This window comes from Vidua macroura, chromosome 14 (genome assembly GCF_024509145.1).
Source record: "Vidua macroura isolate BioBank_ID:100142 chromosome 14, ASM2450914v1, whole genome shotgun sequence".
NCBI lineage: Eukaryota > Metazoa > Chordata > Aves > Passeriformes > Viduidae > Vidua > Vidua macroura.
Window position 1 is genome coordinate 3953533 of NC_071584.1, and position 23841 is coordinate 3977373.

A 23841-nucleotide genomic window follows, 5' to 3' on the forward strand; every position below is an offset into this window, starting at 1 on the left:
CAAATGGATGAGGGTAACACCTCACAACCCCCAGCCCTTTTTTCCCCCTAAACCCCAGCTTTGATGACTTATCAACCCTGAAATTCCAAACATAACCCAGCAGGCAGGGCCACAGCCCTTGGGGTGGCCTCCCCAGCCACCATCCCTTCCTCCCTCCTCACCTCTCCCCCAGCAGACATTTTGCTTCCAGAGCCATCCAAGGACATAACCCCCACAGAGCCAGCCAAACGCGGCTCCTGAAATATCTCTGAAGTGCAAAAAACACAAAACAAAAGTGATAAGGAATTAGCATCCTCTTGGAAACCCAAACAACATTTCTGTAGTGATGGAGGAGTCAGAAAATGTGATTAAATGTGATTAAGACATCCCCACCACTCCCTGTTGGGGTGCCTGTGAGGAGCTCAGCCCTACTCAACCGCAGCTGCCTTGGCCAGGAGACCTCAGGCTTCTGCAGGGGTTCAGATTCATGGCTGGGTTGGGTCAGGAGTGGCTCACAAAACACCCAGGCTGATAAAAATGGGTCTTGATAAGCTTCTCCTGGTAGGTACCCAGGGCAGGGACCCACAGTGTCACCCCATCCCATCACCTGCAGTCCCTGCCACTCTCGCAGTGATGGGTGCCCTGGAATCCATGACAACACAAGCTCACAGACTCCTTAATCCTCATTTTTAATTCAGACCAGGTGCTGCAGGCTCCTTTCCCTGCCCAGAAGGGCTCAGCACTTCCATACTCCCAATATATTCCTAACCTTTCACCTTTATTAGGTCCCAGCGGTTTCCTGTCTCCTTTCATTTTCTATTACATTCAGTTCAAACCGTTTGAGCTGAGGCAGGGCCCAGCACCCTCCCACCAGAGCTGGGCATCAAATCTGACCTCCCAGCTGGGCACAGGCTGAGCTTTGCCTGACTAGCAGCTGGTAGCATGCCCTGATCCAGGTAGGGAATCCCAGGAACTTCCTCCAGCCCCCACCACACCACAGGAGAGAGAAACAACCCCCACCCCACCTGGGAGTCAAACCCAAGCATGGCCTCCTAAAACCAGGCAGTTTCCCACCTCGCTGTGTTTCTAGTGTTCCTCCTGGCTCTCAGGATGGACAAACACCTCTAACTGGGCAGGGGAGGCTTAAATTCAGGTGCTCCTGGTGTGTGGGCTCAAAGGAGGCAGACACAGTGTGCCTTAGCCCAACAGCCACCTTCAGAGCCTCCAATTAATTCATCAAGTGGCCCATGGGCCAGGTGTGGTGGCCCTGACGAGCTCAGGGCACGGATGGGGACAGCTTTAGGCACCACCGGTGTGATGCCAGGTGAGGGACAGTGGGCTGCACACACATTCCAGGGCCCAGCAGCAGATTTAGTCCTCGTTTTAAATAAAGCTCAGCCCTTTGGCTCCAGCCCCCGGCCCGGGCAGGGAATGGGTGCCCTCACCCCGGCATTGGCACCCATCACCCAGGGCTTGGTTTCCCTAAGATAAGATAAGGCAAGGCAGGCCTACCCACAGCAGGAGATAGAGACTGGTTCTTCCTCCTTCTAACGTTTTAGTGGCTGCAGGATGGGGCAGAGAAAAGCTCAGCTTATTACCAAAGCTGCTCATTAATGGGTGCTGTAATGAGGGCTCATTGTGCTCCTGCCCCCTGCACCCCCCCGTGTTAATCCACGCGTGACTCCTGTCCTTGCCCTGGGCTTTGCTTATCCCTTCTCTGCAGGGGTAATTTTTAGGGAGGGGAAGGAGCCTGGGAGTACATTCCTGGACCAACAGGAGCTGCCTCAGCATCACCCACACGGCCAGAGCCCGGCAGTGGCAAACCACGGCAGGAAGTCAACTCAGGGAGGGAAACCTGGAGGAAAGGGTGAGCCCCCCAAAGTGAGAGCTGAGCGTGGGGCACATCCCTGGAGCTGCTCTGCCTCCAGGAGATCCTTCCTGCTGCAGTTCCTGGCTGGTTTTCCATAACTCAGCAGAGAATTTGCAGGATGTGTTTCTTGGTGTCCCCGTTTCTCTTGCCTGGCTTTGCAGGACTGATGTGCTGCTCCATCTGTGGAGGTTTCTTCGTGTGATGCACCCACCGCAGGGGTCTCCTTCCATCCCAGAGCATGTCCTTGGCTCCAGCTCCATCCTTCGGCTTTGCTCCACCCAGGAACGCACTGAGGAGGATCTTGTCTTAGAGAGAAACCAACCAACAGAGGAGCAAACAACAAACAGCGGTAGGAGTTAGCACATCCCCCAAATCCACCCCACGCCGAGGAGAGGCCGAGCCATGCTCTGCCCTGCCACAGGCTTTGGGATCTGCGGGAGAAGCTGCTCCTTGCCGAGGTGAAGCCTCGAGGTCAGAGCCGGGGCTACAGCAACATCCCCCCGGGACTGCAGCATCCCCCGGGGACAGCAGCATCCCCTTGGGACACCATCCCCGTGACAGTGGCATCCCCCGGGACACCATCCCTGGGACAGCATGCACCTGCAGAAGGGCAGGAATAACCCGGGAGGTGGGAAGGGGGCTGAGGGGGTTTGGCCTGGGCAGAGCAGGGCCCAGCTTGTGCCGGTGCTGCAGGAAGGGACTTGCCAGCGTGGGAAGGGCAGCAGGGCTGAGTCACGGAGCATCGCCCCGGCCTCCTTCTCCAGGCTCCACATCCCGCACGGGACTGGCCCCAAATCCCCCAGGAAAGGCATCTTTTCCCCCCTTCACCCCAAGGAACAGCCCTCTCCCTGTTTCTAAGCAGCTCTGACACACCTAACACTCCTTCTCCCTCCTGTATCCCCAGAATCTGCATTCCTCAACACTTCTCCAATTGGGTTCTCTCAGAAGCACCACCCAGCCCCTGAGCCTAGGCACAACCCGGGCTGGACAGCAGTGACAGGGAGCAACAGGCCGGCTCCGAGCAGCAAGTGGGAAAACAAGGAAACATTTCCATGTATTAACTTCATTTCCTCCGTTTCCTCCGGCCTGGCAGCCTCACAGGGAGTTATTAATAGCACAGGGTGGATGAGAGCCATGGCTGGGGCTCCAGGAGCCCAGTGCCTGCCCTGACACCCCTCCGTGCCCAGGAGGGGCTGCTCCTGGTGGGATCCACTCTCTAAACCACATCTCTGCAGGTGCCTTGCAAACATGTCTCAGGAGAACAGCATCGAGGGAAGATCAGGGCAGCACCGATGTTTTCCCTGCTTCCCCAGCCCGGGATTCTGGGAATGGCATTTTCAACATCAATTTCCTGCAATCTCACTCGTTTCTCTCTGGGGAGCAGGAAGCTGTGCTCTCCTGTCTTGGCAAAGCAAATGGTGCTGGGAGCTGGGCAGAAGGAGCACAGAGGGGGCAGCCAAAGTCACCCTTCAGTGACACAAGGGGACCCAAAGCCCCATTTCCCCACCTCGGTGTCCATCCTTTGCTGCCCTCCCTGTGAGGACACGTTTCTCCAGGGACACACTCCTGCCACAGCTCATCCCAAAGCCTCCAGGACAGGGGATGGCGTTTGTGGGACCACCCCCGTTAGCCGGGCTGGGATTAGAGCTGGAAACAGTGGGGGCAGCCCGAGCAGGAGCCCCCAGGGTTCTCCCCAGCCCCACTCCCTGTGCCGGGGGTGCCAAACCATTCCCCCAGTTGAGCGGCTCTGCCCGAACCAGTCGCAGCGTGCTCGCTGCAGATGGGCACGGTCTCCAAAGGCAGGAGCCGGGAGCAGCCCCGGGCAGATTTCTGCAGCCTGACTCACGCTCTGCCTCTGGAGCAGCGCCGGGATCCGGGCAGAGCCACCGGGACACCCCGGGACAGCTCCTGGACTGTCCCGGGCACACCGGGGGCTCGGGACAAGGGCACGGCCAGCTCCGGGGAAGCTGCAGACAGGTGGCAAACACAGTGGAATGCTGGCAAAGAGCCCTTTCATCTCTGGATGCCCCAGAAACATCCCCCAAGGATCCATAACATCCGTGGGCTCTGCAGTGGTGCAGCTCCAGCAGGGAAAAGAGGGAAGAACGGAGCGTCCCAGTACCCTGAAAAATACTGCAGCATGAAAGAAATAATTTTATTTATCCAGCCTACTCTGAAACCATGGAGTTTCACCTACTGCTGCCCTGGAGGTGCTTCTGGAGGTAAAACCCACAATGCAGAAAACACCTAATTTCAAATAAAAGCCTTTAGAGCAATGGGGAGTCTCCCACCCACCTTGGAAAGCACCCTCAGCTGCCAAATACCCTCTGCAAATCCTGTACCTCGTGTTTGGGGAGGTTCCTGCCCCGCAGCTTCCAGCCCTGGCTCTCCCCTGAGCAAACTCTCAAACACCACAGTGGCAGCACGACCACTCCCAGCCAGACCTTGGAAGGGTTTCCTGGAGTCCTGGCAGCTCCTCCTGGAATAGGGAGATGGAGCCACAATCCCCAGGAAAGACTTGTGGAGGAAGGGAGCTGCTAAGCTGCCCCAGGAGCATCTGGGGTGGCTGCAGGAGCTCCCTCATCCAACAGGATGGTTATCCCATCCCATCCCCATAACCACTGGGTTGGAAGAGACCTTCAAGATCATGGAGTCCAACCCAGCCCCAACACCCCAACTGAACCCTGGCACCCAGTGCTACATCCAGGCTTTGTTAAACACACCCAGGGATGGGGACTCCACCACCTCCCTGGGCAGCCATTCCAGAACTTTCTGTAAAAACCTTTTCCTGATATCCAACCTGTATTTCCCATGGTGCAGCTTGAGGCTGTGTCCTCTGGTTCTGTCAGTGCTGCCTGGAGAAAGAGCCCAACCCCACCTGAGCACAGCCACCTTTCAGGAGCTATGGAGAGTGCTGAGGTCACCCCTGAGTCTCCTTTTCTCCAGGATAAACACCCTCAGCTCCCTCAGTGGTTCCTCACAGGAACCATCCCCATTCCCCCAGGTCCCTCTCACCCCAGCCAGGGGGGGAGATCCAGCCCCTCCAGGGTGGAGCTGTGGTGGCTGACACACCCCGAGGCACAAACAACACCCTTGGCAACCTTGACTTCACAATTCCTTGCTGTGGTGTCATGTCCATAAATCAACCCAGTCCCGAAAATTCCTGGTCACAGCCTCTGTTCTGTGGCCACTGCAGCTCTCCTGCTCCACAGAGCTCCGTGTCCCCCTAGACCCAGATGCCAGAAAATGGGAGGGCAGTTTTTGTTTAATGGAAAAGCAGAGGAATGGAAATGAACCTCCCCCTGGATGAACCAACGTCCCAGATCTCATTGCCTCCCCTTCCCCCAGGGCACAGGTGTCTCAGGAGCCTCAAAATTCCCAGAACAAGGAGCTGAGGATGCTGTGTGAAAGCAAAAAATATTCCCAAGGTATCCAGGGGTTCAAGAAGAGGGAAATGGGCACTGCATAGGGGTGAGGTGTGCCAGTAAAACAGGCAGGGCACCATGCCCTGATCCCAAATCCATCCTTGCTCCAGTCAGGGAAGGGCCCTGCAGAGCTGCAGTTTGCTCCAGCCTTCAGAAACACCTGAGCTGATGCTGCTTTGGGTCAAAAGTGGGGGATTTTCTCACCTGGAGCTCAGCAAAGTGCAACAACCCCATCCTCAGAGGGGCCTTGGAGCTGGGGCAGGTGGCAGCCCAGAGAAGCCGAGCTGTGCCATCCTCCCCAAGGCATCTGAGCAGGGAGATACCCAGCAAAACCAGCACCCCACGAGGGCAGGAGACACATTTGGGATGTGGAATAGGAGCAGCAAAACCCAGCTTTGCTCCAGGCACTCAAACATTGGCACTTCCCAGCTCCGAGTGTCACCTTGATGAAAATCTACAGGCACACGCCAGGGAGTTTTCTGTTCTAGACTGGCTCTTGGGGCTGTTTTGGAAGACACAACAACAGAAAGTAGCACTCCTCCCTCCCTGGGACTGGCTCACTTCCAGATTTTACTTTTTCCCCCTGGTTTCACACCAAGAGGCACCTTATTATCATAAACAAAGAGTTTATCCAAAAAGGAGATGGGAGATAACAGCACATCCTTGGCAGGCTGTTCATGTGCACACGGAATAACTTCCCTGGGTTGCACAAAAGCACGGGGAAATCTGCAGCAGAGTGTGGGGGGAGGAATCAGATCAAACAGCTCAGATCAAACAGAACAAACCTCCAGATCAAAGCTAGAACAGCCTCACACGTCACTGTCCCACGGCAGTGACCGGAGCAGGAGGAGGAGGAGGAGGAGGAAGGTTCTCAGAGGTGCTGGAAACACGTGTGGGAGCTGCCACACGAGTTGTGCCCAGTCTCACCTGGGTTTGTGGGAGGAAACACCATTCTTCCCAGCACCGAGCCCTCAGCATGGACACCCAGATGGGGTTGGCCCCAGTGGGGTTGGTCCCAGCAGGATCTGTCCCAGCAGGGAGGCAGGCCCAGCTCCCAGAGGGGCTGGAGAGGCTCCCAGCACAGCTCCAGAAGGAGCAGGTTCCAAAGCCCCTCTGTGGTGGGTGGGGTATTCCCAAGGGAAAAACAAAAAATCAGAGCGGAGCCAAACTTGTGAGAAGTGACTGAAGGAGAAATCCCACAGGGAGCAGAGGGAGCAGGGAAAGGGAGGTGGAAAATCACTGCCCACCTTTGGGACATGCCAGGTAGTGCCCAGGAATGCTTCCTGTGCTTGCCCAAAGGGGGGAGAAGAGGAGGGAGCCAGGCTCAGGGGCCTTTGGGAAGGGTTGGGGTATCCCTGGGCACCCTTCTGCCCTTGTGACATCCCTGCTCCAGCCTGGCCTGGCCCTAGGACAGCCCTCAGGGGCTTTTGGGGACACTGGAGGGCAGCAGGGGTGACACCAAGGGACATTGGAGGGCAGCAGAGGTGACACCCCCAGCACTGGCCCCACAGTACCTGAGCAGGACAAGGAAGGTGGCCCAGGCCAAGCAGGGTACACCAGTGAGGATGAGGCAGCTTCACACCGGGCTGGGAATCAATCATCCAGGGGCTCTGGAGCCCAGGGAGAGTCGGGCTGGGCTGAAATGTGCTCCTGGCTCTGTCGATGTGGTCCAGGTGAGGCTGCTCAGGGCTGGCCGTGCTGCTGGCTCCAAAGGCATCCTGTGGGGAAGGAGGAAGAGAGAGATGCCATGAGCAAAAAAAGGATGGATTGATGGAAGCTGGGGCTCAGGGAGAGCCTGGCCACTGTTGGGGTCTTTGTGGCTCTCAGCAGCCCTCACAGGGGCTCAAGACCTTTCCCCAAGCTGACCCTGCAGGGAACTCCTTCTGTTTATCCTGTAGGAATTCTTTCCTCTACTCCTGTTTTTCACTCAGCCTTGATCACTTTTTAATCAAATTTGAGTCTCCTTTGCCTTTGGCATTCCTTCATCTCGGAGATGCTTCCTAGAAATCACTCCCAGGGCTCCCATGGAGGCTCCAGGTCCCATCCAGACAATCCTGACCTTCACACCAGCGACTTTCCCAGCCCTGCAGAGCCCAAGGGGGATTTCCATCACTGCTTCCTGCTCTGGAACCAGTGCTTAAAACCCCAAATCCCTCTCCAGCTCTCCTGGAGCCCCTCAGGCCCTGGCAGGGGCTCTGAGCTCTCCCTGGAGCCTTCTCCTCTCCAGGTGAGCACCCCCAGCTCTCCCAGCCCAGCTCCAGAGGGGCTCCATGGCCTCCTCCAGCAGTTTCTTGAGGAACTCAGCCCCTCAGTTATTGGGGTGGGGCGTTTTGGGAAGTTTCTGCTTGGAACAATCCCTCATTCACCGCGGGCAGTGCTCAGATATCAAATCCTCGTTCTGATTTTCCAGTCCCTCGGAGTTCCCTCCCATCCGTGCCGAGCCCGCCCTGCCTCAGGCACTCCGTGTCCCAGCCCGCCCTCCTTTGGAAAACAGGATTTTCTCTTTTACTGGCAGCACGGAAAGGGAGGAAACACACGAGAAGCTGGTGCCTGGTAGATGGCAGCTCCTGTCCTGCTTCCACTCTGGGATGTCCCGAGGCAGCCAGGGAATCCAAACTTTCCTGCCTGGACGTTGGGCTGTTTCCACACACTCCCAGTTCCAGACTGGTGGGACTGGGAGGAAGGGAGTGGGGTTCAGTGGGGCCTGTGGTGCCCACGATGGGGTTTGGGGTGGGATAATATTCCCCCATCCCAGCGGGAGCTGCCACCGGCTCTGCATCAGAACCCAACCTTCAGCAGACTCCAGAGGAGAGAAAAAGACAACAAAATGAAACCATTCATTCTATTCCAAGAGAATAGAGCAGCTGTGCTGTGGGACGGGGGCAGCAGTGTGGGTGTGAGGGGCTGTAACACAGCACAGCTTTGCAGCTCTCCTCCCAAAGGCAGTGACCCAAAGTGCCCATCCCTGGGGCATGGCACTATGGCTCAGGGGTGCCACTGGAGCCTGGGCACGCTGCAGTGCTGGCTGTGCCTGCCTGGGTCCCAGTCCCTGTGGAGTCACAAAGATTTGGCACCCAGGGTCCCCTCATGGTGTGAGACCCCACAAACCCCCACAGCTCCCAGCACCTGCAGTCCCCTCACAGCCAGGTGCCAATTCAGGTGGCACCAAAGCCACCAAACCCCTCCAGGGTCACAGAATGACTGATTTGGGTTGGAAGGGACCTTAAAGCCCATCCAGTGCCACCCCTGCCATGGCAGGGACACCTTCCACTGTCCCAGGCTGCTCCAAGCCCCAGTGTCCAGCCTGGCCTTGGGCACTGCCAGGGATCCAGGGGCAGCCCCAGCTGCTCTGAGCACCCTGTGCCAGGGCCTGCCCACCCTGCCAGGGAACAATTCCTAATTCCCAGTATCCCAATATCCCATCCATCCCTGCTCCCTGGCAGCTCCTGTCCTCCCAGTCTGTCCCCAGGGTGTCACAGACCCCTCACACTGGGTTGTGACTCGGAGCTGTTGATGCTGAAGGCTCAGGGCACTGAGGGAATGTGAAGCTCTGGTTCATCTCCATGTTTCCCCTGTCATGTCCCCAAAAAGTGCTCCAGGGACCCAGGCTGCCTCAGGGGAACTTTGAGGAGACCCAGGTTAGCACTGGACATAATAATAGAACAAAGGGGAACAGTTTTAACTAAAAGAGGAGAGATTTAGATGGCATATTGGGAAGGAGTTGTTCCCTGGGAGGGTGGGCAAGCCCTGGCCCAGGGTGCCCAGAGCAGCTGGGGCTGCCCCTGGATCCCTGGCAGTGCCCAAGGCCGGGTTGGACACTGGGGTTTGGAGCAGCCTGGGATAGGGGAAGGGGTCCCTGCCCTTGGATGGGCTTTAAGGTTTTTCTAATGCAAGCCCTTCTGAGATTCTGGGATTCCATGAGCTGCAATATCGGAGCTGTCCCTTAGAGGTCAGCCCAAAACTGCCCCAAATTTCCCGCAGACGGCTGCAATCCCTGCCCAGAGCTGGCACTTGGTTACCAAGGCCCTTCAGGGTCGGCAGGGGACGGTCCCCAATCCCTGCAGCCCCTCCCCTCGGTGTTGCCAAAGGATATTCCCAAAAGCTGAGCTCTCCCAGGTCCTCTCCTGATCCTTTCCATGCGTGGACTGCTCTGAGCTCAGTGTCTGCCCCACCCGGGATCCCCCTACCTGGGGAAAGCCTGGCCAGCTCCAGATTTTGGGGAGCAGGATGACCTGGTCCTGCAGCTACTGCTGCTGTGAAATTTTCCATGCCCAGAACAGCCAGGACAACCCCTCAGAGCTTTTCCTTACGGCTCAATTCCTCCTTCCCTCCTCCCTTCTGACAGACAAATACGACTCAACAAAGAGACACCCTCCAAAAAAAATCAAAATAAAAAAAAACCAAAAAAAACCCTTCACTGACAGCTCCTGCATCAGAAAGAAAATGTCTCTTCTTTCTTTGTTGTTTGTCTTTTTCTTTCCCAAATCCCTCCAGCATTAAACAGATTTCAGCATTGTTCTAAAAATGGAGGGATTAGAAATAATCCTCCAGCATGGAGCGACTGTGGGGATGTGGCACCCGGGCTGGTGCCTGCCCTGGGGGGTTGGACCTTGGGCTGAGCTGGGGAACCCCCAGGAACCCCCAAAAATGGTGAGGTGGGGGCATTGCTGTGTCCCCAGGACAGGTATCCCAGACAGGTGTCCCAGGGCTGTCCCTGGCTGTGCTGACCTGGTGGGAGCCACCAGCTGGGAGCTGACCCCACAAAATCAGGTGGGGGTGGGATGGGATGGGATGGGATGGGATGGGATGGGATGGGATGGGATGGGATGGGATGGGATGGGATGGGATGAACAAGCTCCACTAGATCCATGGAAATAGGGAAGGAACTAAACCAGTTGCCCCAGGGGTGACAGGTGACACAAAGGTCACCAGGCCATGGCAGAGCTGTTCCCTGCAGTCTCTGGGCACAGGAGCCTGAGGACCCTGGCAGTGCCACAAACCTCTCATGTTCCCCCACAGAGCAAAGTTTTTGTGTCGGTGCTTTTCAAATCACTTTGGAGAAAAAAGGAGGAAAAAAAAAAATAAACACTTCAAAGTGCGAGATACATTCCTGTGATGACAAGCAACTTCCACGGAGGTTTTGTCTGCAGGAATTTGTTTGCAGCAAACGAGTCAATTTGTGTTTACAAGGAGGCAATTAGAGCTGAGGGTTTGAAGCGTTCCCAGTGGGATGGGCCATCCCAAGAACTGATCCCTCTGTCCTCGTCATCATCAACGCTCCACTGCCACGTGCTGCAGTGGGAAGGAGGTGGGGGAAGGAGGTGAAATCCATCTCCTGTATCCCCTGCATCCATCCCTGTCAGAGTTGGGGGTTCAGCCAAGGGGGATATTCCTCTGGCACCATGGAAAACAGGGCATTAAACACCCCCAGGCATGAGGCAGGATCCCCTGGATAACCCCAGCCCCTGCCAGGGAATCCCAGCTTTGCCAGCACCTCGGAGAAAATGCCCTTGCAGCTTCTGCAGGCTCAGACCTCAAAGTGGGATGTGGAAAGGCAACCCCGGGGCTTTGGGGAATGTTCTTTAAGCCAGGAAGCATTTGGGATGCAGAGAGGGTGCCTGGGGTAAGGGCCCAGCAGGCTGTAGGGAGGCTGGATGGGATCACAGCTCCAGAGGGCAAGTTTGAAGCCTGAATTTTGAGCTCATGACCCAGGAACCCCCAGGCACAGCACACTCACCCCTGCCCAGCCTTTCCACAGTTTTTTTTTTTTTTTTTTGGCTCCTCAGGCAGAGTTTTCCAGCCTTGGCTGACCTAGCCCCACATGTCATTTTCCCAGCTGATTGCCTTCCAGACTCTTCCCACGTTTAAAATGAAGGAAAATCAGCAGAGCTCATCCATCAGCTCCTGCCTTCTGCCCTTGCCCTGCCTGGGCAGCTTTCTCCCTCCCTGAATTCAGTCAGGGGTTTTCAGGAGCCCCATCCCCACAGGAGCACTGGGCTGGTGGCCTCTGCCCCATGCTGGTCCTTCTGTGTTCTCTGTCAGAGGTGGCCCCAGCTGCTGCCTTTGTCCCTCGCTGTCCCCACGCTGGGGAGGCTCCCGTGGAAGGGTTCTTGGGGACAGAGCAGGGATGGAGCTGCCCCAAGCCCCCTCCCCCAGCTCCAGTTTGGGGTAAAAGCCACCAGAGCTGTGACAAACACGAGTGTCACAGTTAAAGCTGCTCCTGGGCCATACCAACCTTATTTAACCCCAAAGGAGCAGCCACACCCTCTGCACCAGAGCTTTGGGAGCTGCTGGAGGCTTTTCCTGTGGGATGAGGGGGGTTATTCCCAGCTGAAATGCAGCAGAAAACAATATCGTGAAATAAACATTAAAAAATACTTAAAAGCATATATATTTAAATATTTAAAAGCATATATATATATAAATAAATATGAATATATGTAGTTATCTATAATTTTATATACATATTATGTATAAACATTAAAATATTTTAAAGCATATCTATTTAAAAGCATACATATATAAAAATAAATATATGTAATTATATATTTTATATATTTATTACATATTAATCAATAAATATTAAAAAATACTAAGAAGCAACCGCTGCTCCAGGGGAGAGCTGGGTTGGGGCAGCCCTGAGCCTTCTCTGTGGGGTCACAGGGGGAGGAGATTTGCACTGGGATGTTGGAAAAGCTCCTCAGGTGCCTGAAAAGTATCTGAAGGCACAGGGAGGCTTTTCCAGCAGCTGCTCAGCCACATCTGCTGGCCCAGGAGCAGAACCTGTGGCCAGGGCAGAGCCTGTTTGATTCTAAAATGAACCAGGGATGGATCCAGGCTGGGAAAAATCTCCATGGTGCAACACAGGGGAAGGGCCAGGGAGCCGAGAGGGAGCTCTGGTGGAAGCTCAGCATTTCCAGAGAGCGTTTGGAAAAGTGGAAGGAGGTTTGGGACTGCACGAGGGGCAGGGGGAGAGGCTCGCAGTCCTCAGGGCAGAGCTTTGCCCGCCCCTCCAGCCTGATGGGTGGCCGGGGATCTCCAGTGGATGGAGAGGGGAAGGACAGAGCCTCCCCAGGGCTCAGTAAGGGTGCAGCTCATCAGGCTCTCCAGATAATTACAGCTTCTCACAAATTCAATTTCTGCCTGGGGAGGGCAAGATTCTTCTCCTGAGTTTCCCAATGCGTTTGGAAATCCTGGGAGGCACTTGAAGAACACATTCAGCAGGATCCAAGATAAAACCATCCCTGCCAGCCCTTCTCTGCCATCCCAGGGATGTCCCAGCCAGATGGGGTCACCTCAGAGCCAGGGAATCTCTGCTCCCTGTCACTGCTGGAGCCCAGAGAAGAGGGAAAACCTGCCTTGGAGCCTTAAAGGATGGATAATTTCCACGGTTCATTTAATAAGGATTTGAGGAGCCTTACCCTGTTCCAAAGGGTCTCTGTTGCCTTCTCCCATGGAAAATTCCACCTTACTGGCAAATAACCAACAGACAAAGAGGAAGGGAAAGAAAAACATTAAATCAAGGATAAAATAAGCACAAAAACACCAAACCACCAGTGACATCCAATGTTCTCTAAAAATCTGCAGTTTATTCATTAGAATTCAGTGAAAGGAACATTCATTTTTAAAACACAACCAATACATTAAAAACTTGAAAGGACTAGTAGCAATGAGACCAGGAAGGAAACAAAAAAAAACCCCAAATTCAGCCAGGTTGGTCACCTGGGAGGAGCTGCCAGCCTGGCAGCGGGATGGGGCAGCCAAGGACAAGGGCTAAGTCATTATTTCCTTACAACTGAGAGGCTTTTTGGGATTTGAATTTCTCACTTTACCCAAATGGAGCTTTGGGGTGACTCAATGTGGGTGAGAAGAGCAGGAGGCCCCAGCTGGAGAGGAGGGAGCTCAGAATTCCAGAGCAGAGGGAATGTGAAAGGTGGGTCTGAGTGCCCCAGGAATGTTCAATGAAACCTTCCTGTCCATTCCTGTGGGGAATGGGGCAAACCCAATCCAGAAAAACTTTTGAAAGCACCATTAGGTGACAAGTTATTAATTAGAAGACAAAAAAAAAAAAATCTCTGCAGAGCCAAATCAGTGACAATTGCCACCTCTGCTGAGGGAAAAAAGCGGGGGGGAAATCTGCTTTGGACTGGATTTTAGCATTCCAGCAGCTCTCCTCTCCTCTGATCCCAAAGTTCAAGGCAGTGTCATTCCAGGGAGATATTTCAGTGAAGCAGAGCACAGGGCTGGAGCTCCCTGGAGGAGGGAGGAGAAGGTGGGGAGCCCTGCTAATCCCAGATTTATTTAAGGAGCAATCCTCAGGCACCAGGGCAAAATCCTAGCTCCCAGCCCAGCCAGAGAGCACCAAGGGGAGAGGAAACCTGTCCAAGAGCATTTCCATGCACCAGCCAACAGCATCTCCTGCACAGGGACTGAAGAAAAGCCCCAGTTTTAGATAAAATAACATCAGCAGACAGCAGGAAAAGCCTCAGCTGAATCCCGTGGGCTTTTTACAACAGTTGGAGGGAGAAATCACCAAAATCCACAAATTCAGATTAAAAACAACACTGAAAAGCAAACAAGGGACAGAGGAGGGTTAAGGACATCTCAAGTGTGTGCAAAGTGTGTTTGTGAGGGGCTGGGCAGAGGCCCCAGCACATTCCCAGGGAGCAGGGTGGGATCCAGGCATGGCAGCAGCAGGAATGGCCTTTTATCCACGGGAAAAGCAAACCACACCGCTTGGAAAGACAAGACACACAAGTAAAAGAACAGTCTGTAAAATTTCCCCATGATTATAAAATGCAAAATTATACAAAAATAGAGAAAATCGACCATTTTCTTATGTGTATAAAAACAAAAAAAAATGAAAGAAAACCCCCAAGTCCCCAGAATGGAACACAGAACCTCTTGGCAGGCTGACCCCAATGGCAGTGGTTCCATCACAGCTTCACAGCCCCAGTCCCTCACTTCCCTGCAAGGAACAGGCAAATTCCTCAAGTTTTTCCTAAATATCCTGGCAGTACATTCTGCTGTTCCTGACTTTTCCAGCTGGTTTCTGGTTGGGAAGCCCTTTTGCATAAGAAGCCTCAGTGACCACTCCCAAATGGGAGCTCCTCAGGTAAGGCAGTGTTGGACTGACCCAGCTCCAGCCCAGGTTTGTTCCCATGGATCCCGAGTGGGGTTTTTTGGGAAGAGGCAGTGAAATCCAATCCCTTCTGCAGTGATCATTTACAGGCTGAATTACTGCACTAGAAATTCCAATTTCTTTGGGTTAATGGGGCAGAATCTGCCAATAATCCAGCAAATTAGTGACTAAACTGCGTTAGGAAAACTCATTTGAATTCCAGAGATATTTGCCTCATTGAATTCCCATCGAATTAACAGGAGAAACCTTTGGTATAAAGTCAGATTACCAAGCCTTGGCTGTATTGCTCCCACTGAACCTCCCCACCTCGTACCTACACCCAACCCCAGGATCCTATGGACACCTTGAAACATTCATTTAGCACCGAGACATTCCCAGCCCTCAGCAGGACTTTGGCTGAACAAAGCTCCAGAGCCTGGAACTCCCGAGATGCCTTTGGTGAGACGCTGAAAGAAAATACAACAGGGAATAAACCCAGCCAGGGGCATGAGGGGGTGACAATGTCCCACTGGTGTCCCCAGCAGGGTGTGCCCGTGGTTTGTGTGCTGGGAGTGGGGTGAGATGGGCACAGAGCTGGCCCTGTCCTTGCTCCAGGGAGGGATATCCAATGTTAATTAGCAGCTGTGCTAATGAGGGGAGACAACCTCCCAGTGAGGGCACCTTCCCCTGGCTCACCACATTCTCCGGGTGTGACAGTGGCACCAAGAGCCAGGTGTGTCCCAGGAAATCCTCTCTAGTGTCCCAGAGGGATGAGGGAAAAGAACCATGGCACAGCAGGTTCCTGTGGAACTCCCTGCAGCAGGGCTGGCAGGAAAATATGGAAAAATTCAGGTTTGAGCCCGTGGATGCACAGATAGATCTGCTCTGCCTCGGCAGGAAAATCACATCACACACTGAGGCTGAACCAAGCCTGGCCCTGCCTTTCCCTGCTCCTTCGAGACATCCAAGGACAGGGCAGAGGAATCTTTTCTCAAAAGGAATATCAAGACCTCATTTTGCTTGGTGGGGGGAAAAAAAACATCAAACCCAAACCAGCTCCTTGTGCCTGGAAATCCAGGGATGGCAGGGAGCAGCTGATGGAGCCACACCAATGTGGAGCAGGAGAGCAGCAGGAGAGTGACCCAGCAGGGCAGGACTCATCAGGAAAATCGAGTCTGGCCCAAGCAGAGCCATCCCTCACTCCACAAATGTGGCAAAACTCCAGTATTTCCACTTTGGGATTTTTTTTTTTTTTTTTGAATGCTACAAACTCTGCTGCAAAGAAAAATAGAGGAAGGGCAATGAGGTGGGGGGAAACAAAAATCTCTGGTAATGGAATTAAATCAGAACACAGATTTTGGACAGGACAGGGAAGCAGCTTTGTGTCATGGACTGAGGGTTTGGATCAGAGCTGAGGGGGTTTGGGATCACAGAGGGGACCAGGAGTCTGGAACAGATGTCACAGGAGCTCACAGGACAGAGTCTGTCCCCTCAGCCTGTGCTCCTCCTCCACCTTCCTCCAAAGAGGCAAAAAATCCCAAACCTCCAGCAGCTTCCACGTTTTTTGTTCCCTCCAGACAGGAGGAGTGAAGCCCAATGTAGCTGCAGTCCATCCCAAATTTTGTGTTCCTTGGGGAACACAAAACTTTCCTCCTGTGGGTTTATGCAAAGAAAACAACCGTAAAATAATAAAATTAAAAAGCCACAAAGCTTCCTTTTGAGAAAGTAACATCATCTGCCACTTCACAGCTACAGGCATGATGCAAATTTAGCTTATTTCAAAGGCCTCATCCCTGTCCCCATGGCCCTGGAGAGGCCAGGAGCCCAGGACAAAGCATGGGAAAGGTTTCCACCAGGAATTCTGCACCATGAAGACAGACCACAACAAAGAAGGGACCAACACTTTGTTCTTCAAAGGGACACCATGGACAGCACATCTTTCTGAGCAAACTGAAACTAGACCTGGAGAACATTATCTGCACACACACAAAAGCTCCTACTTCCCTTTGGGGCGAGGACAAATCCAATAAATATAAACGTTGCTGCAAAGTTCCCCTTTCCAGCTGCCCCATCCTTGCTCTGGAACAAGCGGCATCCTTCCCCCCAGCTCCCCACACTGAGCCCGGGCTGAAGACATTCAAAGTGAGTCTGAACCAAAACCTTTCACCCAGAAGAGGAAAACAGCCCCATTTCCCTCAGAAGTCTGCCCAAGGCCTGTTCCCCCAGCCCTGCACAAACCCCAGTCTGCCACACCAGCAACGGGTCCATCCCCAGCTTCTGCCAGGGGCTGCTGCTGCACTTGGTGTTGGAGAGGGCTGGAAAACCAGAAAGTGCCTCAGTGGTGATGAAGGAATCCTGGAGGCAGCTCCAAGCTGCCTCCAGAGCATCCACAGGGGCAAGGCCACGGATGGCTGCAGGAGAGGAGCATCAGCCCAGCTCAAACTCAAATCTTCCCCAAACTGTTCCTGGTTTTCTCCCTCCCTTTGCTCCCCTTTCACCCCTGCCCAGAGCAGCCTCAGCATGGTGACATGGTGACATTCCTGCAGCATTTTTGCTTGGTGACAGTGACATTCTTGCAGATACTCAGCCTCGGTGACATTGCTACAGCCCCTCAGCTGGGTGATATGGTGACATTCCTGCAGCTACTCAGCATCAGTGACATTGCACAGGGTGCCACGGCAGCTGCTGTGCCCCAGGGTGGCCCTGCCCTTGAGGGGCTCGGTGCAGCACTCTGGGCTCTCGGTGTCCCCACTGCTGTTTCCGGGATGCTGCGGCACACCCTGGGCGATGCCCACAGGTTTGCCCCTGGCACAGTGCTCCAGGGAGCAGGCAAAGCCAAAGCTCGGGGGCAGCTCTGCTTCTCCCAGGGGTAACAAGCGGGACAGCTTGGGGACATCCCCGTGGAACCGGAAGGACCCGGCTTTCTCCCGGGCCCACCTCGCCTCGGGCTGCAGGGGGAGGTTGGAGGGCCGGAGCGGGTGCCTGCTCAGCTCTGCCTCTTGGGGCCGCCTCTCCAGAGCCTCCCCGATGCTACCCTGGGAGAGAGGAAGGAAAGGGGACACGGTGTCTGGTGGCTCCGATGGCTCCCAGACGCTCTCCACAGCGCCAGCCGGAGCGAAGTCCCAGAGCTCCATCCCGCCAGGAGCCGTGTCGGTGCCGTGCTGGAGGTGCCGCAGGCCCGGCCAGCTCAAGCCACCTTCGGGAGCCACCAGCTCACCCTCCTCCTTGCTCCTGCTCCTCCTGGCTCCAGCAGAATCCTTCCTGCCAGTTTCATGCCTGGCCCAGAGCCGGCAGGGCTGGGGGCCGCTGCGGGTCCCCTGTGGCTCGGCCAGCTCAAACTCCAGGCTCTCCGTGTCCAGAGAGCGGCTCCTCCGGTCCACAGAGAGCGGCGCAGGCATGGAGGGGCTCAGCCCGTGCAGGCGCAGGTGGCGGGGCAGGCTGGCCACCCCCCAGTTGCAGCTCTGGAAGGAGCCCGGGAAGAAGCCCAGGGACATTCTCTCGTCACATTCAGCCAACGACTCTTTCTGTCCATAGCCATCATCAAAGGCCTCGGCGATGTCCTCGCCCACGGTCAGCTCCGGGTGCTGCTCACACTCCCCTTCCCCGTCCTGCTCCACGTCCACCACATCGAAGGTGACCATGGTAGGGAGGGCAGGGAGGTTCTGGGTGAAGGAGGAGCTGGAGGCCGAGCTCCCCAGGCTCTCAGAGAGGCTGGAGAAGAGGGTCCCGCTGCTGGCGAACTCCACCAGAGCCTGAGAGAAGCTCACGGCATGCTCGGGCTCGCTGCCCACCTGGGGCTCACCAGGGGTGGGCTCTGCTCCGCCGCCGTGCTCCTGCTCCGGCAGCCTGAACCCAGGGAACATCCCTGCCTTGGCTGGGGCCCCACTGCTGTGAATGGAGTCCCCGAACATCCCACAGTCCAGGTCTGCATCAAACCCCGGGTTGTTCTTTGTGAGCTGAATAAGGCAACTTCCGGGGGCTTTTTGGCTGTTGTAACCGTTTTCCAGACACAGAGTCCCTGGAAAATCCCTCCACTCTGGATTTTCAGCCCTAGCCACTGCAACCCCGCCATTGACAGCCCGGCTTGGGGTGTGCGAGGCCACCTGCTCACTCCCAAGGCCACTCTGACTCTTGCCAATGGAGCTGGCTGCTCTGGTTTTACATTCAATGCACTGCTTTTCCCGAGGACACTTCTTGCTGGAGACATCCAGGCGTTTCAGGACCGGCTCCCTCTGCAGCTCCCAGTACAGCAGCTCTTTCTGAATGGCTGCAAGCCCCTCTTCTTCAGTTTCCATCAGCCCTCTTTTCTGATCCATCATCTGCTGGATCAGGCTCTTCTCTGCAGGGAGGCAGAAGTCCATGAAGTAGCTGAAGATGCCCTGGCGTGGGACTTTGCCCTCGAACAGGGATTCCTCCCCATGAGAGGGGCTCATCAGGGTGTCAAACTCATAAAGTGCATCGCCACTGTAGCTGTCCCGGGGCAGTCGGTCCTTCTTGAGCTCCTCTCCAGCCTCATCCTCCGGCCCTGGCGTGGTGGAGTCATAATACCCCTCGTCACTGTTTGGGGCAGACTCCTGCTGGTCACTCTGGGGCGTCAGGAGTTCAACACCATCCATGGCATCCCCCATGTATGGGTGGGCATCGGCCTCATGAGAGGCGTGTGTCTCCAGGCTGCTGCTGGACACCTGGGCCCCGTAGCTCCTGTCCCCTGGCACGCCGCTGTCCCACACCTGGTGCAGGTACTCCTCAGCCTCCTCAGGGATGGCCATCTCCTCACCGCCGCCCTGGTAGGTGACGAGGCAGGAGCTGCGTTTGGCGACGTCACGGCTGCGCTCCACTGAGATGCTGCTCTCGGCGATATCGGGCTCGGCGATGTCGTCCCCGCACCCAGTCAGGGAGTCGAAGCTCTTCAGGGAGGTGACGTCCCCTAGCATGAGGCTCAGCAGGTCCCCGGAGTGCAGGCAGGGAGGCTCACTGTCCATGAAGTCAGGGTGGAAGGCCAGCAGCAAACTCTCACGGTCAAACTCAGCGCAGGCAGCAGCCTCAGCCTCTGATTTTGTATCTGGAACATCCCCATTCCCTGGCACAGCCATTGTGTCACCCTCCGAGGTGCCTCCATCAGCTGTGGGGCCCATGGGCTCAGTGGCCTCACCACAGCTGGAGTCACCCCCTGCGTCCCCTGGGCCAGCCATGGTCTCAGGGACCGGCCCTGCTCCCCTGCCCTCCACGGCCCCTTGGATCTCCACTCCCATTCCAGGAGCATTGCCAGCCTCCTCCGTGTCCCCGTTCCACTCAGGGAGCTCTGCCTTTTCACTCTCAGCAGCCTTGCTCTTCCGGTGGCGCCGGATGCTGTTAAAAAACCCTTTCAGCCCTTTTTTGGGTCTGGGGAAAGAGGGCTTTTTGTCACAGCCCTCGATACTCCCAGGGGGAGAGCCGTCCTGCTGGCCCAAATCCCCCCTGGCGCCAGTGTCCATGGCCAGCTGGGCGCTGCGGGAGCCGGGCAGGGGGCCAGGCTGCCCATCCCTGCTGCCCTCCGAGGGGCTGTCCGGCCGTGTCCCACCACCCTTGTCACAGGCAGCGCTGCTCAGCCCGTCGTGGGTCTTGCACTTGCTGAGCCCCTTCTTGCCGCGACCGCCGAAGAAGCTGGGAAGGGTGCAGATGCTGCGCTTGCCCCCGAACAGCTTGAAGGCCGTTTTCCTCAGCTTGCCGGGGGGCGGCTGCTGCGGCTCCGCTACCACCACGGAGCCGTTGACGCTGTCGGGAGGGGCGTCCCCGCCCTCCTGCCGCCTCTGGTCCCCTCCGTCCGGCTCCTCCGGGCTACCCGTTTCCATGGCAGCGGTCGGGCTTGGATCTAGGTGGAAGCGGCTTTGGGAGTGTGGCGCTCCGGGCGCAGGGATGGACACATCACTGCCGACCTGAGGCACAAGGAGAGGGCACAGGTGAGGACACGGCAGCGGAAGGGGCAGAGCTGAAGGCACCGGAGTTTCCCTCACCAGCTGGAGGAGCCTCCAAGCTCTCCCTCCACTTCCAATGTCGCTTAAATGTAGCGGTTCGCCAGAGCAGGAAAACCACACATCTCCTTTGGCTAGAATCCCTGGGGACGGGCAGGTCTGACCCCTGCACCTCCTCGCTCCAAGCCCTAAAGCTTCCCAGATTTTTCATCTCCAGGGTGATCAGGTTTGGCTACCTTAAAGTGAGAGCTACCACCTCCCAAACCTCCTCCCAGCTCTCCCAGGCCTCATGCCAGGCTCCAAAGAGCATCCTGAGGGAGGCCAAACCAGGACACAGCCCCCCCACGCACGTGTCCAGGGAAAAACCACTTTGGTTACTATCCTGGCTTTTTTCAGTAGAAGATTTCAGTTGTTTTTAAAATAATCTGTCCAGCCAGAGAGAATCGCCTTAAAAACACCCACTGTGAACCCCCTGATCAGATTATCCCAGAAGCAGAGAGGTAGGCTTGAAATTTGACCCTGGATTGCTGTCAGGAACAGCAGAAATAAAACAATTATAATCATGTTTCTTTTGCAGAGGTGAGGGTAGAGAAATTAAATGCAATAAAATCCTAATGTGCTCCCAAGCTGTAATGCCCCAGGCTGAGCTCTGACTGACAGAAGGCCAAGGAAACCTTGCGGAGGTGTTTAGCCAGAGATCCCAAATTAAAAATACATCCAAACAATGCTCTCTGCTCCTGCAGCCCCACAGCAAACCTGCAATGCCAGGTTTATTTTTATTCCTCAGGTCTGGATTGCTTTACCTCTATATTAATCTGGCATCGCTGCCCTCAGAACGGCTGGGACTGGATGAGCTTTAAGGTCCCTCCCAACCCAACCCATTCCATGATTCTGGAATTCTGGGATTGCTGATAACTCCTCACGTTCACCTGTCCCACTGGTGAAGCAGCAGCTGGGGCATAGCCGGCTGGCACAGCCGCCTCCCCAGTGGCAAACTGGGCTTTTCCAGAGCCCACCACGAGTCCCAGGAGCCTCCAAAGCCTCTGGAGAGAGGGGCCTGGGAGAAACACCCGCACCTGGACATGTGCGGGGCTGCTGGAAAATGGGGGGCAAATGGCCCCAAACCCGCACCTGGACTGGGGCTGCTGGAAAACAGCCGGGGAAGGGCATGAGACAGAGCCAGCGTTACAAAAATTCCTTTTGGGAATCATTCCTCTCCAGCTCCACGTCAGCACCGCGGCACTGCTGCGGAGGGGAGGCTGGAGTAGGATAAAAAATGAAATAAATAAAAATGAAATAAAGGGAAATAAAGGGCACCGAGGGCATAGAGCCACGACCAACAGAACATGGAAAATAAGGTTTAAAAGCAACAAAAAGCAGCACTGTAACAATGAAATGCGGCGTTTCACCCGCAGAGGGGACCCTCAGGGACCTCCGGCCCGCCCAGCCCCGCACGGAGCCGCTCACCCAGGCTGGCCCTCCCCGCTCCCCCCGCCGCGCTCCCAAACTTTCGGGAGGATCCGGAAAAATGCGAGGGGTGGGGGGGGGGGGGCGGGGGGGGGGGGTCGGGCCCGGCCGCGGGGACGCAGCGGGGCGGCGCGGGGAGCGGCGGCCCCGGGCCCGGCCCGGTGCCCAGCACTTACCGGCGGGGCGGCGGCACCGCGGCACCCCCGGGCCCCCGGCCCCGGCCCAGCCCTCAGGCCGCGCGAGGGGCGCGGGGCCGCGGGTCCGCCCGGCGCGGGCGGCAGGGGCGGTGCCGCGTGACGGGCGGGGCGGGGCCTCCTGGCGGGGGGCGGGCGGGGCGGGGCCTGGTGGGCGGGGCGAGGTGATTGACAGGGCGCGGCGGGGGAGGGACGGGGCCTCTGCGTGAGGGAGGGCGCGGTCTCCACATTGGGCCCAATGTAACGGGGCGGGGTCACGCTGAGGGGGGTGGCCGCTCGCTGGGCGCGGTCCCCACGGTGTCCCCCCATGGCCGTCCCGCGGTGTCCACCCCGGTGGCCCGGCGCGGAGTGGGCGTGGCGTCAGGGCATGGCCTCGTCCTGGGGGCGTGGCCATGTTAGCGGTATGATTGACAGGGGGCGCGGTCACTCCTCTGTATGGGGCGTGGTCTCGCACGGGGCGTGGCCTTGGAGCGACATCCACGGGCCACGCGTGGTCACGGACACGGGGGGATGTCCTGTCCTGTCCTGGTCTGTGGCACTGCGGGGGCCAGGGGTGTGACAGTGTGTGACACCGGCGGGGCGGTGACACGGTGTGTTTGCCGTGGGACACCTCCCTGCGTGTGCTGTGTCACCCACGGGCGTGTCACCCGCGCCACGCCGCTCCCAGCCACCCACCGCTGCACAGCTGCTCACACCCACACCCCCACAGCCACTGAGCAGCCCGGCAGGGAAGACCCCTCCCCATTTTTGGGACCCCCAGATCCCGAAAGCCCCTCAAATCTCCACGTGAGGATGACAGCAAGGATGCCACGAGTGGGAACCACAGCAGGGCGTGGCAATGTCCCCGCGGGACAGCCTCTCCCAGCCCCCATCTCCTGGTGTGCTCCTGAAGGCACCTAGGTGGGGACAGAAGTGGCACCAGTGCCATCATTCCCTATGGAGCCTTGTCCAGGTTGCTTCCAACCCCTAATGCTCCCCTTGGGAGAGGCCTCACAGCCTCATTAATAGATGCTAATTAATAGATCCCACAACCCCTGACACAAGCCCATAAATCCTGCAGGGAGGTGCCTGTGTTCAGCCCAGAGCGACCCTTGGAGCTCTGAGCCCTGGGAGCACTTCCATTTGGGATGGCACAGGGCAGGAAGGGATGAACCATGGGACACCTTCTGCTGCGTCCCAAAAGTGCTCCAGAACACCACTGATGGGTGGGCACTGAGCTGCCAAGGAATCAATGCCAAGGGCATTGATCCATCTGCTCCTGGCTGTGGGAAGAGCCAGGAAGGCACCTCCAGCCCAACTGCTGAGGGCAATCCCGGTGTCCAGGGAGGGACATAAAGGTGGTGCTGGGATGCCCCGTTCCAGCCTGGAATTCCCCGTGTGCAGCCATTCCCTCGTCCCTGCCCAGCCATCCTGGCAGGACTGCCCGATATGGGATATTTCACCAGGCAGGCCCCAACAGTTTCGTACCAAGAATAGAACATTTTAATCCAAACCCCAGCCCTGCCCAATCACAGAACACCCTCGGCCACAACAGGAAGCACTTTTGGGGTGAGGAGTCGATGTTTAGGGTCAGAGTTGGGGCAGGGAGAGGAGCGGGGATGCTGGGACTCTGGATACATCTCCCAGCCCCTCCTGTGCTGCCGGCTGGGAGTGCTGGGCTCTGCCCCCACTGGGGTGGGCACACACGGCAGGGGCCAGCCCCAGTCCTGCCCCTCCCAAGTGGAGGAGGCACTTGGGAACTTCTCTGGGAATTGTGGAATCATGAGGGACCTCAAAGCCCACCCAGTGCCACCCCTGCCATGGCAGGGACACTGCCCACTGTCCCAGGCTGCTC

At 56.5% G+C, this 23841-nt stretch overlaps 1 protein-coding gene across 6 annotated transcripts; it reads right to left on the reverse strand.

Annotated features, from left to right (window-relative positions):
• Positions 1-503: 503 nt before the first annotated feature.
• Positions 504-22072, reverse strand: AMER1 (APC membrane recruitment protein 1). 6 transcript variants are annotated; one of them, XR_008439354.1, is made up of 6 exons: positions 17613-20325; positions 12696-12745; positions 11510-11604; positions 6789-6992; positions 4192-4328; positions 504-2138 (listed from the first exon to the last, which is right to left on the reverse strand). XR_008439354.1 is itself a non-coding variant. In XM_053990127.1 (4 exons), exons 1-3 carry the CDS (start codon positions 20224-20226, stop codon positions 11515-11517), a joined length of 2754 nt encoding a protein of 917 aa, XP_053846102.1. In that variant the 5' UTR covers positions 20227-20325; the 3' UTR covers positions 10398-10566; positions 11510-11514. The 6 variants fall into 6 exon arrangements, 4 of the variants coding, with proteins under 4 accessions (XP_053846102.1, XP_053846101.1, XP_053846100.1 ...); XR_008439355.1 differs by having other exon boundaries at positions 504-2154; XM_053990127.1 differs by lacking the exons at positions 504-2138; positions 4192-4328; positions 6789-6992 and adding an exon at positions 10398-10566.
• Between the last annotated feature and the right edge of the window lie 1769 nt (positions 22073-23841).

Coding starts and splice junctions, on each gene's coding strand:
- AMER1 (XM_053990124.1), bottom strand. CDS start 20,226: ATGGAAACGGGTAGCCCGGAGGAGCCGGACGGAGGGGACCAGAGGCGG.